Source organism: Aotus nancymaae, unplaced genomic scaffold, assembly GCF_030222135.1.
Source record: "Aotus nancymaae isolate 86718 unplaced genomic scaffold, 86718_ANA_hifiasm-v0.15.2.pri h1tg000062l, whole genome shotgun sequence".
NCBI lineage: Eukaryota > Metazoa > Chordata > Mammalia > Primates > Aotidae > Aotus > Aotus nancymaae.
In genome coordinates this window covers 39,216,600-39,230,966 of record NW_026988476.1, presented here as the reverse complement: position 1 = coordinate 39,230,966, position 14,367 = coordinate 39,216,600, and the positions used below count along the sequence as shown (strand labels likewise).

The 14,367-nt window shown below is 36.7% G+C and overlaps 1 protein-coding gene across 16 annotated transcripts in view; it reads left to right on the top strand.

Moving 5' to 3' along the window:
* The window catches only part of ATP8B4 (ATPase phospholipid transporting 8B4 (putative)), a 397,582-nt gene that overhangs the window by 185,709 nt on the left and 197,506 nt on the right, over window positions 1–14,367 (top strand). For all 16 annotated transcript variants that reach the window (XR_001105656.2, XR_001105657.2, XM_012442214.3 and 13 more), the window contains 5 exons: window positions 80–268; window positions 7,898–8,013; window positions 10,957–11,121; window positions 12,102–12,213; window positions 14,008–14,113. Coding sequence is in view for 14 of the 16 variants with exons in the window: in XM_012442214.3 (XP_012297637.1) it covers window positions 80–268; window positions 7,898–8,013; window positions 10,957–11,121; window positions 12,102–12,213; window positions 14,008–14,113 (688 nt within the window). In the remaining 2 variants the exon portion in view is untranslated. The remainder of the gene's footprint in view (window positions 1–79; window positions 269–7,897; window positions 8,014–10,956; window positions 11,122–12,101; window positions 12,214–14,007; window positions 14,114–14,367) is intronic.

The window sequence follows — 14,367 nt, the reverse complement described above, 5'->3', positions numbered from 1 at the left end:
ATGAGTTGGAGTTGGCATTGGAACTCTATGGGTTAGCTATTATTGTCAGTATTGATAAACTTGTTTCTTTTCCTTTTAGGAGAGCTAATTTACCAAGTTCAGTCACCTGATGAAGGGGCCCTAGTGACTGCTGCTAGAAATTTTGGGTTCATTTTTAAATCCCGGACTCCAGAGACCATAACAATAGAAGAACTGGGAACACCAGTTACTTATCAATTACTTGCCATTCTGGATTTCAACAATACCAGAAAAAGGATGTCTGTCATAGGTATGATTGGTAGCTGAGACTATTTTTGATCTTTTCATAGTGTCGCGGTTATGCTTTTCAAGGATTATTTCACTTTTGGCTACATGCTGAGGGTTGTGATAGTTTTGAAACTTTATGTATGAACTGTTGTGTTGCTCAACCTACCCTCAATACTGTAGTGATATATAACTAACATTTAGCAAGTGCTCATTATGTGCCCAGCACTGTTCTAAATGCTCTATATGAGTATGTCCAATATAGCAATAAAAATACAAACAATTTTTTAAAAACATCAAAAATGCTCTGATGAATTAAATTTTTTAATTGTCCCAGCAATCCTAATAAGGTAGGAACTATTATATTTATACCCATTAACAGATAATGAAACTAAGACACAGAAAAGTTGAGTATCTTGTCCAAGATCACATAGTTTGAAATAGAATAGCTGGGATTCAAACCTGGGAAGTTTGACTGACTGCATAGCCCATTCACTTAATCACTACACAATACTGGCTCAGGATGAGTTTCTAAATTGCTTGGCAGATGATAGTTGTTGTGAATATCATTATTAGCCTCATTCATTTCCTCTGTCCACCTCCACTGCTGGAGAGGAGCACCTAATACTGTATTTAGCACCAAAGCAAATCTATGCTTTCCTGACTCAATGTTCAGTGCTGTGTCAATATCCCTCTCATTCATATTTAGTGTCTTTTTCCATTTTCACAATATATATTTTAAACCTTGGCCATTTCAACACTGCCACCATCTTCTTTACTCTTGAAAGCTAAATTCATCTCCTATTTCTCTAAGAAAATAAAGGCCATCAAGAATGCACACCACTATCTCTTTTCCCCATCCCCACCTTCATCCCCAAGCTGTATCTTCAGTAATTTACTCTCCTGCATCAGAAAGCAATTATTGTTCCTTTTCAAAGCTGAAGGTTTTTCCAGTCCCACTCCTTATCTCTCCTTGCTTGTTCCCTTCTTGCTTGTGCCTTCAATTTTTCCTTTACTGGCTCCTTCTTTCAGTGCACAACTCTATTATCCTCCTGTTTCCTTAAAGATATTGTTCATATTTTGGTGTCCACTGATTTTACCACCATATTTTTCTGCTTTTCATCACAGTTTAATTTCTCAGGTCAGCTTTTGCTTCTTCTTACTCTTTTCAGCCCATTAGGGTTAAGATTCTGCTTTCACTACTCAAGAAGGATTGCTTTCTCAGAGGTTTCCATTCACCTTTTAACTTCCCAGTCCAGTGACTTTTCCTTATTAATCTGTTCATCCATCTGTTTTTTTAAACTTAGTAACATTTGAGGCTGTTGACCCTGTTTTCTTGACACTCCTGTTTTGGCCTCTGTAAACTTTCTGGCTCCTGACTGTCTTGTCCCATTGTTTTCTTTCTCAAGCTCCTTTGCTGACTACTCTCCTTCATCCCATTCTTCAATGTTGGTGTCATTTTCTCTTCTTAGTTCATCTGTTCTTCTTGGATGATCTTGACCACATACGTGGTGGTAGCTATTGGCTATATTCTGTGACCTTCTTATACAGCTCTTTGGCTTCAATCTCTTGCTAGAGTCCAAATACGTTTTCAGCCTTCTGTTATGTTCTGTCATTGGATTGTGCTATAGTTACCTAGTTTTATGTCGAATATGGAACTTTCTTTCTCACAACTATTGTTCTTTCTATAATCTGTATTAAAATTCACAGTTACCTTTCATTGTACGCCCATCCATGAACTTTATAATGAATTCTTTTACTGAATTGTTGCAACTGCATGTAACATGCATGTCCCATTTAAGACAAGAGAAAATTAAACTCAAAGATTTTAAGTAACTTGCCAAATATTGTCACACAGCTATAACGCAACTCGTCACACAGCTGGTAAGGGGCAGATCAAATATATGAACTCAGGTTTGTCTTTTTCCAAAGTCTGGTCTTTTAAGCCCTATTGTAGATCACTCACTCTTTTCCATAGCTTTTGTGCCCTTGGGCTAATAGTTCTCAAACTTCAGCTCCCATCAACATCACCAGGAGGACTTGTTACAACAGCAATTGCCAGTCCCCAGCCTCTAGTTTCTGATTTAGCTGGTCTGAGGTGAGGCGCACCGATTTGCATTTCTAACAAGCTTGTAGGTGATGCTGAAGTCACTGATGTCAGGGAACCACAGTTTGGGGACCACTTCTCTAGACTAATAGGTCCTCGAACACTGTCCATTATTTTCCCCAGAGATGTTTGAGACATGTCTCTAACCCATTTCCTTCTCTTCCACTCTCAGGCCTTAACATCTTTAGAATCCTCTGTTGTCATGCTGTTTTTAAGTCTCTTCTGAGAGCCATCAGAATGATACTTATTAAATAGCCTCATAAACCCTTTTTAATTGTAAAAGCTTTTTGTCCTTTTTTCCTGATTCCCAGTACCCTGCCTTAGTTAAGATTCTTGTTACTCCTTGCTTGTATTATTGTAATATCTTCAAATTATTCCCTTTGAAAATAATCCTCTATGCTGTCACCAGGATATTCTTTCTAAAACAGAGGCCTGATTTTTCTGCCCCCTACTTAAAAATGATTGGTGGCTTCCCAAACCTTAACAGAAAAAGTCCTTAGTATGACATGCAAAATTATTTGCAATCTGACCTCAATCTACTTTTCTTCTACTTTCTAAAACTTTGAGCTCAACTAGACCTCTCCATCCCTGGATGCGTTGTGTGCTTTTACACCCTTTGCGCATGCTGTTCCCCTATCTTGAATAGTTTTTTCCCCCACTTCTTTTCTTGGAAATGCCCCCTACTACTCATCTGGTAATGTCCAATTCAAATGTTATCCATTTTTCAATTCTTTTTTATTCTCCAAATAACCACATTCTTCTGTGTTCCCCAGAATGCCTTGTTCATAATACCAGTATGTTATTAGTTCCATGACACTCTTGACTATCCCAGTTATTAAACTGTATGCTGCTGAGGGCAGGTGCTATATCTTAGTCTTCCTAAACTGCCCAAGGCCAAACACAGAGCTAAGCACATGATAGGTTTTCTATAAATGTTTGTGAAATATTACTCAACCCAACACTTTGTAACTTATGAATATTCTACTCATTGTATTTAATCAATTTCTTACTATGTAAAACATGTATTTACGTAACAGTAGGGTTTTTGGTTTCTAACTACTAGAAACTAACCTTGAAACATGGCTCTCAGGAGGTAAAAACCAAATAACTTTTGAGAATGTTTATTTTTATATTTTTGACAACAGGGAAGTCATCACCAGTGCCGCTGATGAGCGCACATGCTGTTCTAGGTGTTGGTTTAATGTTGTATCAGCAGGAGCGATCTTCTATTTGCAGCCTCAGGGGAGGTGTTATTGATGTTGGTTTGGCCCAGATTTGGTTTCTTTTTGCTCTGAGGGTGTTGACAAAAACCTAAAATTGCTACACAGGGAGATGTTTGGCTTTTCCTCAGCACTGGTCACCATTACAGGCTGTGGAGAAATCGCAGCCTAACCACAAACATCAGATGTTTGCCTTAATGGATCCCATATGAGGAAAGGTAGTGCTCTACCACAGAATGCATGAAGGTTTGCTGAATTTATTTTTATTCTGTTTGGTTTTTAATTGGGAGGAATTCTAGAGGGACTCTACCAGGGCAGAAATGTCTCTGCATGATAACAAGGCGAAAAACAATCTAGTCTCATGATTGTCACATGGTTTGGTCTGCAGGAACAACACCCTGATGCGAAGACTCAGGCATTTGCTGCTGTTCCTCCTCTTTCTCCTCCTGCCTCCTTGTTTTTTGGGTGGGAGCCACTAAATCATCAATGTATAATTTCAATACCAGTAGCACTTTTATTCTGAAGAAAGACCCCTGATTTAAGTCAGAAATATTTACATAAAAATCAGTTTCTACAAAGGATTTTTTTTTCAGAGGGAACAGAATCTACTATATTAGTAAAAAATATAAATGTCATTATATACTTTTGGAAAGACCAGTTTTCTAATTCTGTAAATAGAAATGCAGAGATAAAGTTCAAAGATAGCTATTAACAGGGGCAAGTGGCAGATAACCATTAAAGAAGAATAAATTACAAGAAGTTTCTTGGAAGGCTCTTAGAAGATCTTTAGATAAAAGTTGCTCAGTTCTAAACTTTTTCAGGATAATCAAAGTACAAATCACACCATCATGTGACAGGCATTTCTCTGTGTAGATGTACGAGCAGCAGCAATATGGCAAAATGGAATTATTTACCACCCTTCACAGTGCTGATATTGCATCTAACTGGAAGCCATTTGTGACATTTTTCTTTCCTTTATGTCACAGAGGCATAGCTTTTGCTTCCGATAAATCGTGTACAATTTTGGTTCATCTTAATTAAGCAAATATTTATTTATGTGCCCACTGTGTTTCAGGGCCTTCAAGCTAAGGGAGAATGTGAAAAATTGAAAGGTAGTTCTATGTGACTGTATCCAATAGAAATGGTGAAATGGACTGGAGAGGGCAGCTCTTAATAAGCTCTATATGCCATGTCAAGGAGTCCAAACTTCATAGAAGTGAGAGGGAAGCTATTGCAGGATTCTAAGCAGCAGCATGAAGATGACTGCAGCCGGAATATACGGAAGAGTCTGGAAGGAAGCAGTACTAGAATGGTACTAGAAAACCAGTTAGGTTGAGGTGATTTTCTAGGCAAGAAAGAAGTGACAGAGAGAAATCTATGGCTTCCCTTAGATGTATGGTTGATGGAGGGAGAACTGTGAGGGATGCCCAGATTTCTGGTTTGGGAGACTAAGTGGATGATGAAGCTGATTTCTGAGACTGGGGATATGAGAGAAGTTGCTAATTATTGGAGTTGTGGGTAATATGTCCAGTATGGGTTTGGTGTGCCTGGGCATATCCAAGTGGTGTTCAGTTGGTAGTTAGATGTACGGGTCAGAATGGAGTGCTGGAGATGGCTTGGATACGAGATACACATTTGAAAACAGACTGTTGATGGAACATGAATGCAGTTGCTGAGGGAGAGTATGAAGGATGGGAAGATAAAAATGACCCCAAGTAAATCTCAACAGCCTGTTGATGGAACATGAATGCAGTTGCTCAGGGAGAGTATGAAGGATAGGAAGATAAAAAAGACCCCAAGTAAATCTCTGAAGAACACTAATATTTAAATGGGAAGCAATGGGAGAAGATTTTTATAACCTAAAAACTATGACCTTTGTCCAGGCTCTGGACATACGTTATCTTGACCATTTAAAACTTTGTCCTTTTTAGTTTATGTAATATAAATACTAACTTCTGAAATGACTTAGAATTAATTAACTTTGAACAGAAATGACCAGAAGGCTTGGAAGAAAAGAGATATAAAACTTGCTGAGCTGCTAAAGCAAATATTTAATGAGTAAAGCAGATTCCATGAAATTGGATTTACATAAATTCAAACTTGAAGGGACAAATACTAGGTTAAGAGAAAGTATCAGGGGTGGAAAGTATTTATTGAATCAGAAAATTGTACAGCTGTAAAGGACCTTTGAAGTTAGTTTGTTTAAACATCTTTTTACATGTAGAAACTGAGATATAGAGATGGTAAGGGATTTACAAAAATCAAAGGCAGTTTGTGGCTCTTCCAGACCAGTGATTCTAAATGTGTGGTGTGGGGAACCTTAGGGAACCTTGTGAGTTTTTCGTAGGATGCACAAGGACAAAAGTATTTTTATTATAATATCACTATTATTTTTTCTCATGAGTATACAATGGAGTTTTGCAGAAGTCACATGACATGTGATGTCACAACAGAATGAATGCAGAAACAGATATGAGAATCCAGCTCTCTTTTATTAAACCATATGTTTAAAAGATCTATAATCATGTAAAATAATGCCCGTCTTCAAACTAATTTTTTTCTGAAAAATATAGTTTTTTTAATAGAAATGTTATTTATGTTTATATGTTAGATTTATAATAATTATTAAAGTAATTAGTGTTATAAAACTATTGACATAAAAATTTCTTATTTTTCATTTCTAATATGGTAAATATGGATAGGTAAAATTCATATAAAAAAACCTTTTAGAATTATCACTCAGCATTGAAGAATTATAAAGAAGGTCCTCAGGCCAAAAGTTTGAGAACTAATGTCCCAGTCTAGAATACAAAATACAGGCAAATGTAGGATATTCATCCTTTGCCTTTATACCTCTGGTGATGGATGGGAGAAAATATAAGGGAAATTATTAAATCGGATTATTGTACAAGAAAATCTAGAGAAAGCCTTCCTTAGGATTAAGTTTTCCCCCTTGGTTTAACAATTAGATAAATTGCATATGTTTTTCTCTCTCTTTTTACCCCAACGTGGGTGGTTAGAGCTAGACTATAAGAAAAGCTGCATGAGTTCTGGCACTTAGGAAAGCTAACCAAGGGTCTTCAAACAGAAGACAAGACCTAGACAAGGCCCAGTTCTAAAAAGTTTTCAGGCTGTATTATTAGATCTATGCAAGCCAGGGGGAAACTAGAATAAATAAATGTTTACTACGGGTAGAGGGGAGGGTAACATTGTATTTTGGTTTTTATATTTTTTTTTAACTAAGCTCTAAATTCTGTATGCCATTTTTTATGGCATTACATTAATAGTAGTTAATAGTGAACATTTGTTAACCTTTTTTGAGGTATTCTATTTGTAGAGAAAAGGTATAATTGAGTGGAAAGCATGTAATGAATGATCTTTGATTCAACTGACAAAGCCTATGAGGGTGAGAATATTCAGATCATGAAGTTGTGACTAAGACAGTTGTCTTAAGTTGTAGGTAGTTCTGGGAAGAAATACACAGCCATGTCATCCATTCATTCGACAAATAACTATTAACTGCCTACTATGTGTCAAGCTGTAAAATTAAAGCTACAAAGTTAGGCCAAGTGTTCTGTGGTTTGAAAGAAGGCTTTGTCTAACAGCAATATGCTGGGGGTTGTAGTTGGGAATGGAGTTGAGAGTAGCCTAGAAAGGGCTATCAATCTCAAACCTGTGGGCCAAGTTAAAAACACAGTGCCTCCGACATACTTCCAGTGGGAATGAGGTGGAAACTTTATTTTTAAAAGCTCCTCTGTGAAGTGTGTTTTCAGCCAGCATTGCGACCCAAGAACGAACCACAAAGAATGAACAGGCTTTTCCAGAGTAAAAGGGGTGAAGAAATATGTCAGCAAGGGCCAAGAAAAAAATGCATAAACCATGACTTTGAATGGCTAGAATTCCATATGGAGATGATTTGGCATAACACTGATATTGATTTGAACAGCAGGTCTTGAATTTCACACCAGGAGACAGGCAAATAAAGCTCTCAATTCTGCTCAATATGGAGATGAAGACTTAATTTAGATATATCAACTCTTCAGAAAGAGTAGGCAAGGAAAACAGGAAGATCATATACTTCAGAATAAAGATATTTGTTTCTGAATTTGGGAAATCAAAGATTCCAGCAGATGGAGCATTTCTAAGTTAATAAATGAGAATAAAACCAAGTAACTTAGATAATGACCTTACCAAAGGCACTGAGTGTCTTACTACTGGCTAAAACATTACGCTCATTTCCAAATTGCCAGGCTGGAACTCTGGAAGAGTCTAATTTTGATGTATGTCATTGATTATAATCTGCTTTTCCGAACTTTTTTCTTTTCAGTTCAAAACCCAGAAGGGCAGATAAAGCTTTATTCCAAAGGAGCAGATACTATTCTGTTTGAAAAACTTCATCCTTCCAATGAAGACCTTCTGTCTTTGACGTCAGACCACCTCAGTGTAAGTGCCTCCATCTTAAGGTTAGCATAATGGCCCTTTTGCCATGTCTTATGGTTAGATCTTCTTTAAAAAAATAGCAGCTAAATGATTTGACTACCGAAATAGAAAGCATCTGGAGAGTGGTTCCACAGGAAGCTGTGCCAATGATTGTCTGGAAATTGACATAAGTACCTCCCCTTTCCGTCCTGTTGGGAGTCCAGTCAGTCTGCTACAGGTAGAGGAACACACAGCAACTGAGCAGTAGCCACAGAATGTGGGCATCTGGGAAACCTGCTCCAACTCCCCTGCAGCTTCATGTTGCTCCTCTTGAATGACTAGTTCTGGAAAGAGGAGACAGAAAGCTGCTTTTCCTTGGTTTCTGATGTGTTTGGTATTAGTGGAATATCTTATGATTTCCCCCAGGGAAAGTTCAGGGTTGTGTTTAGATTGTGTTGAGATTAGAGAGTAGCAGTCTCTGGCGCCCACTTTCTCCTCTAAGGGTCTTTTTATTCAGATCATAAATCATGATGAGTTCCTTGTGTGCCTTCAGACACCACTTGTACATTCTGAGACCAGCATAATTTCTTTCCAAAAGTTTTCTGAAAGAAGTAAGGGTCATTTTTGGCACACTTTTTTTTTTTAATGCCAAAAAGTAAGGGGGCTGTGAATTAATATGAGCATTACTTGGTTTAAACCTGAGATTCAAGTATGTCTCTAATATTTGTTTGTGGTTCCATTAAGGACATCTGGTCAAAACTCTCATTTCCTCATTTGTTTCTTTTCTTTAAGACATTATTAAGTATTCATGTTCTTTGTCAGTCCCTATATTTAATACAAAACATTCCCTGAATCTTTAAAAAACAAATAAATAAAATAAAAATCCTCTGCCTCACTTTAAATTTAAAAAATGATGGTTTAGTAATATTGGTTTCAAACATAGTTATTGTTTTTGTCTTTCCATTAGAGAATTCTTGATTTTCTTTTAATCTTTTCCAGAAGGGCAGCATGGTCTTTTAAATTTTTTTTTAATGAAAACACTGGAATCATAAGTATCTGATTTTTTGCCATTACTCAAACACCGAGGCCCTGGGTTTTCATATATTCTCCTTTCATACTAAACTATAAGAAGCCTAATTTGGTCTTTTTAAATTTTTCTGCAAAATAATTTTTTTTCAGGTAATATAAATTTAACTTGCCCTTTGCTTATTCACTTTATTCATTTTGGCTTCTAGATTCTGAGGTCTTAAATGTTTATTTAATTACTGATTTTGAATTGTTTAATGATAGGAAAAGACCTTAATCAAATGCTCATTTAGGGTCAAATTTGTGTTTCATGTACTAATGAAATAACTTAAATCATCTGTTTCCTTTTGTAATGTCATTGTTCATTCACTGTTGTGCAGATCAGAGAGGAAGGCACTGGTAATGCCCAGTGGGGTTGCAAGTTAAAGGCAAAAAAGTGTTTATGTGAATTAGGAGGGCAAAAGATGGTTATAAGATAGTAACTAAATTTTCAAATCAGTAGGGGATCCCGTGGTGGTCTTGAAAGACAGAGCTTAAAAATGTGATTGCAATATCCAAAGTGCTACCAACTGCCTACTAAATACATTTGGATAATTTTTCTCAAGAATCTGTATGGGGTAAACCATCTCATTGCAGTATGCATTAACTTTTCTTTCTATTTACCTAATTACAGCATGTCACGGTTATATGCCTGATTATAAACCTATGTGTGTACCATAAGCCAAAACACCACAGAGGAGACATGCTCAATAGCAATGCCCAAAGGAGCAGAAACGGCTATAAAAATGCTTTACTTGCAGTGTAGAGGCCCATAAAATGACCACTGGAAGCACAGGCAGAGTGGGAGTTTTTAAGCATTTCCCCCAAAGCAACGTACATATGTTTCTAGTTACTGTGGCTGTGTGAGACACTTAGCAACTTACCAGTCTCCTGTTTTTCTTTCCCTTCCTGTTAGGAGAAAGCACCAAAGGTGTTGTTTGAGATTGTCAAGATATGGAATAAAGGAGGAGTATGGTTCTCCAGTTTGACTAATATAGTACTAGCTTCACAGACGATAGCTTCTAAAAATAATACTTTTTTTGCACTAAGCTGACTTGATGATGTCTTTAAAATTCCAAACAATTTGTTATTATTAAGAGAAAACTTTAATATAGCAAACATTAAAAAGTTTCTCAAAGGAGTTTAGAATGAAAAGTGAAGGTCAGCCTCCACATTTAGTTCTGCTTTCCAGAAGCTACCACTTATATTAGCTTTTCTTCCTTTCTCTTCCCTTTTGCCCTAGAAGTTATTATTTAAACCTTGAGTAACATGGTTAAACTTCTAATATCTGACTATTTGACATCTATTTATTCATTTATTATTTATTTTTAGCTTTTTGGAAAATTTCAAGCATATATAAAAGTAGTACTCAATTAATTTAGGCATAGGCATATCACTAGGGGGGATGTGATAAGACTTTGGTGGCATGTCATGCTGCATTTCCTGGGGAGAGCCTCCTGCCTTTGATTCGAGAACTATGGCTTCTCCAAGGGTCTTTTCCTCATCACTGAATGAGGGACCCTCGTCACTGGGTCCCTGTCATGGCCAGAAATGCTTCCTTCTGTCAAGGACAGGTTGGAAACATATGTTGCCATAAATGAATATCTCAAGTCATGGGTGTCATTGATCACCGCTCAACTAGGACACTTCGGCAGGTTTTTCCAGCTGTCTTTAGGGGGAAGGCTAACTTTCCAGCATGTTTTAACCTCATAGAAATATAACGGAAAATACACACATTGTCTTCCATTTCTGAGGAGATTAAAAAGTTGAGAGTAAGGATAGCCAAGGAGTGCTCTTAGGACAAAATGAATTTGAGTGAAAAATTTCTTACTAATTATTTTGATGTTATTTCTGTGTTTATTGTTTTTTTGACTGTTCCTGAGTCTGTGTCTTCTCTGGCAGGAATTTGCAGGGGAAGGCCTTCGGACCTTGGCCATTGCATACAGAGACCTGGATGACAAGTACTTTAAAGAGTGGCATAAGATGCTTGAAGATGCAAATGCTGCAACAGAAGATAGGGATGAACGAATAGCTGGGCTGTATGAAGAAATTGAAAGAGATTTGATGGTATGAATTTAGAAGCATGATGGTTTGTGTTTACAGGAAGGGGAGTATGTGTTTAGGGATTTAGCATAGTGAGTAAGCCATTGGCTAAAACATCTTGCACACAGCAGATGTTTCTCTTTCAGACACTGACTCATGTGTTGTATGTTGGCTTTGAGTTTTCCATGTATGGTCCTAGAGAGCCTAGAATTGTATTTCTATTAGCAGTAGCTTAGGCAATTGGAAGCTTCTGAAGAGTAGAAGATAGTAGGCTCCATATTCCTTGTCAACCTCTGATGTGTCCTTGATGTTGTGGATTTTTATTTTTCTCCTTGCTTTATGACCCACCTTTTTAGAGCAGAGAAATTTGCTGTGAAGAATGGGGCTACAGCTCTAAACCATTCTAGGCCATGAAATTCTGATGATATCTGTGCTATCCAGACCATGGTCTATTCTAAAAACCACTCTTACCTGAGGCACCAGTGGCCAGGAGCTCAGCCATTGTGAGGTACTAGGGAGTATGCTTTGTTCATCTTTTAATGAAAAATCATGTAGGAACCTTCACTTTAGATTATGGCATGTACTGGTTTGTTAATGTAGAAGAATGACTAGATTTTTTGTGATCAGCTTCCTGATCGTGGGATAAAGGCTATTCTTTGGACCCCTCCACTGTTGATGTACATGGGGAAGCAGCTGGGGAGTTCTTAAGTCCAAATGGCTTCTTACTGCTCATGCTAACATGTAATCTGATCATATCAGCCCCTTCAGGTAAATAATAGCTCCCAGTATCACTGTGGTTAAGTTGACTTGATTAGGGAACTTCCTTTTGGATTCCTTTCCCATCTACTTTTGCACAAAATAGGACGCCTGCTATATCAATGTATCATAATTTCTGTCTTCAATTTATGTTCTTTGGCCTCCAGACTCTGTGAGTGAAATGCATAGATGTTGTAGATGTTGTTTGCATGCATTTAACATAAGGTTTTCTCTGTTTTTCCATAAAGCTACTAGGTGCCACTGCTGTAGAAGATAAGTTACAAGAGGGTGTTACTGAAACGGTTACAAGTTTATCACTAGCCAATATTAAGATCTGGGTCCTAACAGGAGACAAACAAGGTAACTTTAAAATGGATGACGATGATGATGTTTTGAAAAGAGGGAGAAGACTTATATCAAAAAATTTTAATTAACCAGAAAGCTTAATTAATTAAATATTAGTCCACATTGGAAAGACTTGAAATAGAGAAAAGAAAGTTAATGTATTGTAACAATCTATTTTAAAACAAACCAAACTAACAAAATCCCGTCCATAGTATAAGCTGGGGTCAGTTGTATTTCAGTTCATTTGCTTCTTAAATACAATAATTACACTTAGAAGCAACAATGGTATTAAAAATATTTAACAATTGGTTTTTATAAACACTGTCCCCAGTCAGGACAGATATTGTCACAGAACTAAAGCAGGATATTTGAGACCTTGAGTTACTTCTTTAGTTTCTTGATGGCAGGGAGTTTGAAGGTTCTTAGGGGAGGTGTCAGGGTGATGGGAACACTTTGAAGAAGCTCACAGAAACAGCTGTTTATCAACTGCTTATAGAAATATTTTGGTGTTTTAATAAGTACTACAGCTGTAACAGTGAAACCTGGCTGAATTCCAGGACTGTCTATACAAGGTACAGTGAGAATTCGTCAACTTTCAGGCTTGACAAAATGCCAAATCATTAGTGAGTCATCATGTTCTACTGTGTTTCCTATGAAAGAAAAGGGGACCAACACATTTTGGATCTACTTCTAGCAGTAATGGTTAAAACAAAAATGATTTTATGCTTGGCTATTCATAGACTGAAAATATTCAATTAACTGGAACATACCTATGTTAAGATTCTGTCTACTCATTAGGTATTTTTACAGCATTAGGGGATTTGCAGATGTGATAAATCAGTTCTCTACATCTTTACCCACATCATTGATCACAAAAAATAAACAATACAAAGTTCAGCACTCAGGTGTATTACTAAATAGAAACTCTCTAGAGTTTGATGTTGGTCAGTTATAGCTGTTCTATTATTACAAATATCCATGAGTTTACTGTTATTTAGCTTTAATTTCTGTGGTTTATACAAGGTATATGCTGAGATTTTATTAATTACCTTCCTTGATTTAGGACAAAACTAATGATTCCACAGAATTAGCTAGATTCTAATTATTCTATACAGTTACAGACAATCAAATATCTCCATTAAAGATAGAAGGAGTTATCTGATTATCTCAAGTTCCATTTTGATAAAATTAGAGGAAGAATTATCTAACATCCTCTGATTTTCCAGTTCTCTAGGAGAACGGTCCTGGGAGGGGTTGAGATAATAGTCAAATTCCACATTTTCGTATATTTAATGGGAAAATGGTAATGTTGTATGTGAGAGAACCATACACATTTTGTAAGAGCATTTTTGTTGTCCTTTAACTGAACATTTTGTCAATTTTTTCTTCAAATTTTCCTCTATATCAGAATTAAATATTGGGTAAGTTTAGTACTTTAGCTTTCCCAAGACAGTATTTGAACTTCTGGTCAAAGATTTTGTATTTGTACATGTCATTATGTCACAAGATCTTAAGGTATTTTCATGAGTGCTAATTTGGGAATGAAAAGGTTTTTCTGAAAACTAGATGAGAAGGCTGCACATTTGTATGTGTTACTACTACTGCATGGGTTTAGCAAGTAGTAAATGTGATCCTAGAACCCAGGTATATGAATTTCCCTCTGTGCTGGTTGTATTTTATCACCTGTTGTACTCTGATGTTAAGGGGGCCTATAGGGCATAAGAAAATATAGCTAAGGCTTCAAAACTTTCATTAAATATGGACTTATTAAGTAACATTTTAACTGAGTTGGGCTTTATTTTGTATTAGAAACTGCCATCAACATTGGTTATGCCTGCAACATGCTGACTGATGACATGAATGATGTATTTGTGATAGCAGGGAATACTGCTGTAGAAGTGAAAGAAGAACTCAGGTAAGTGTTGAAGGAAGGAGGAAAGGATGGAAGGACGAGAGAGATGGAGGGAAGAAAGATCAGAGTTGAGAAAGTAGAAAGCTGTGCTACAGTTTCCTGTGGTCTTAACTTAGTACAGAGTTCTTTGTGCATATTTCCTAAACTTCAGTTCATTTTGGTGACAAACTAAGATAAAGCTGATATCAGTAATGAACTATTGTCTTCAGGCCTCCAACACATACACCATGGAATACTGTGCAGCCATAAAAAACGAT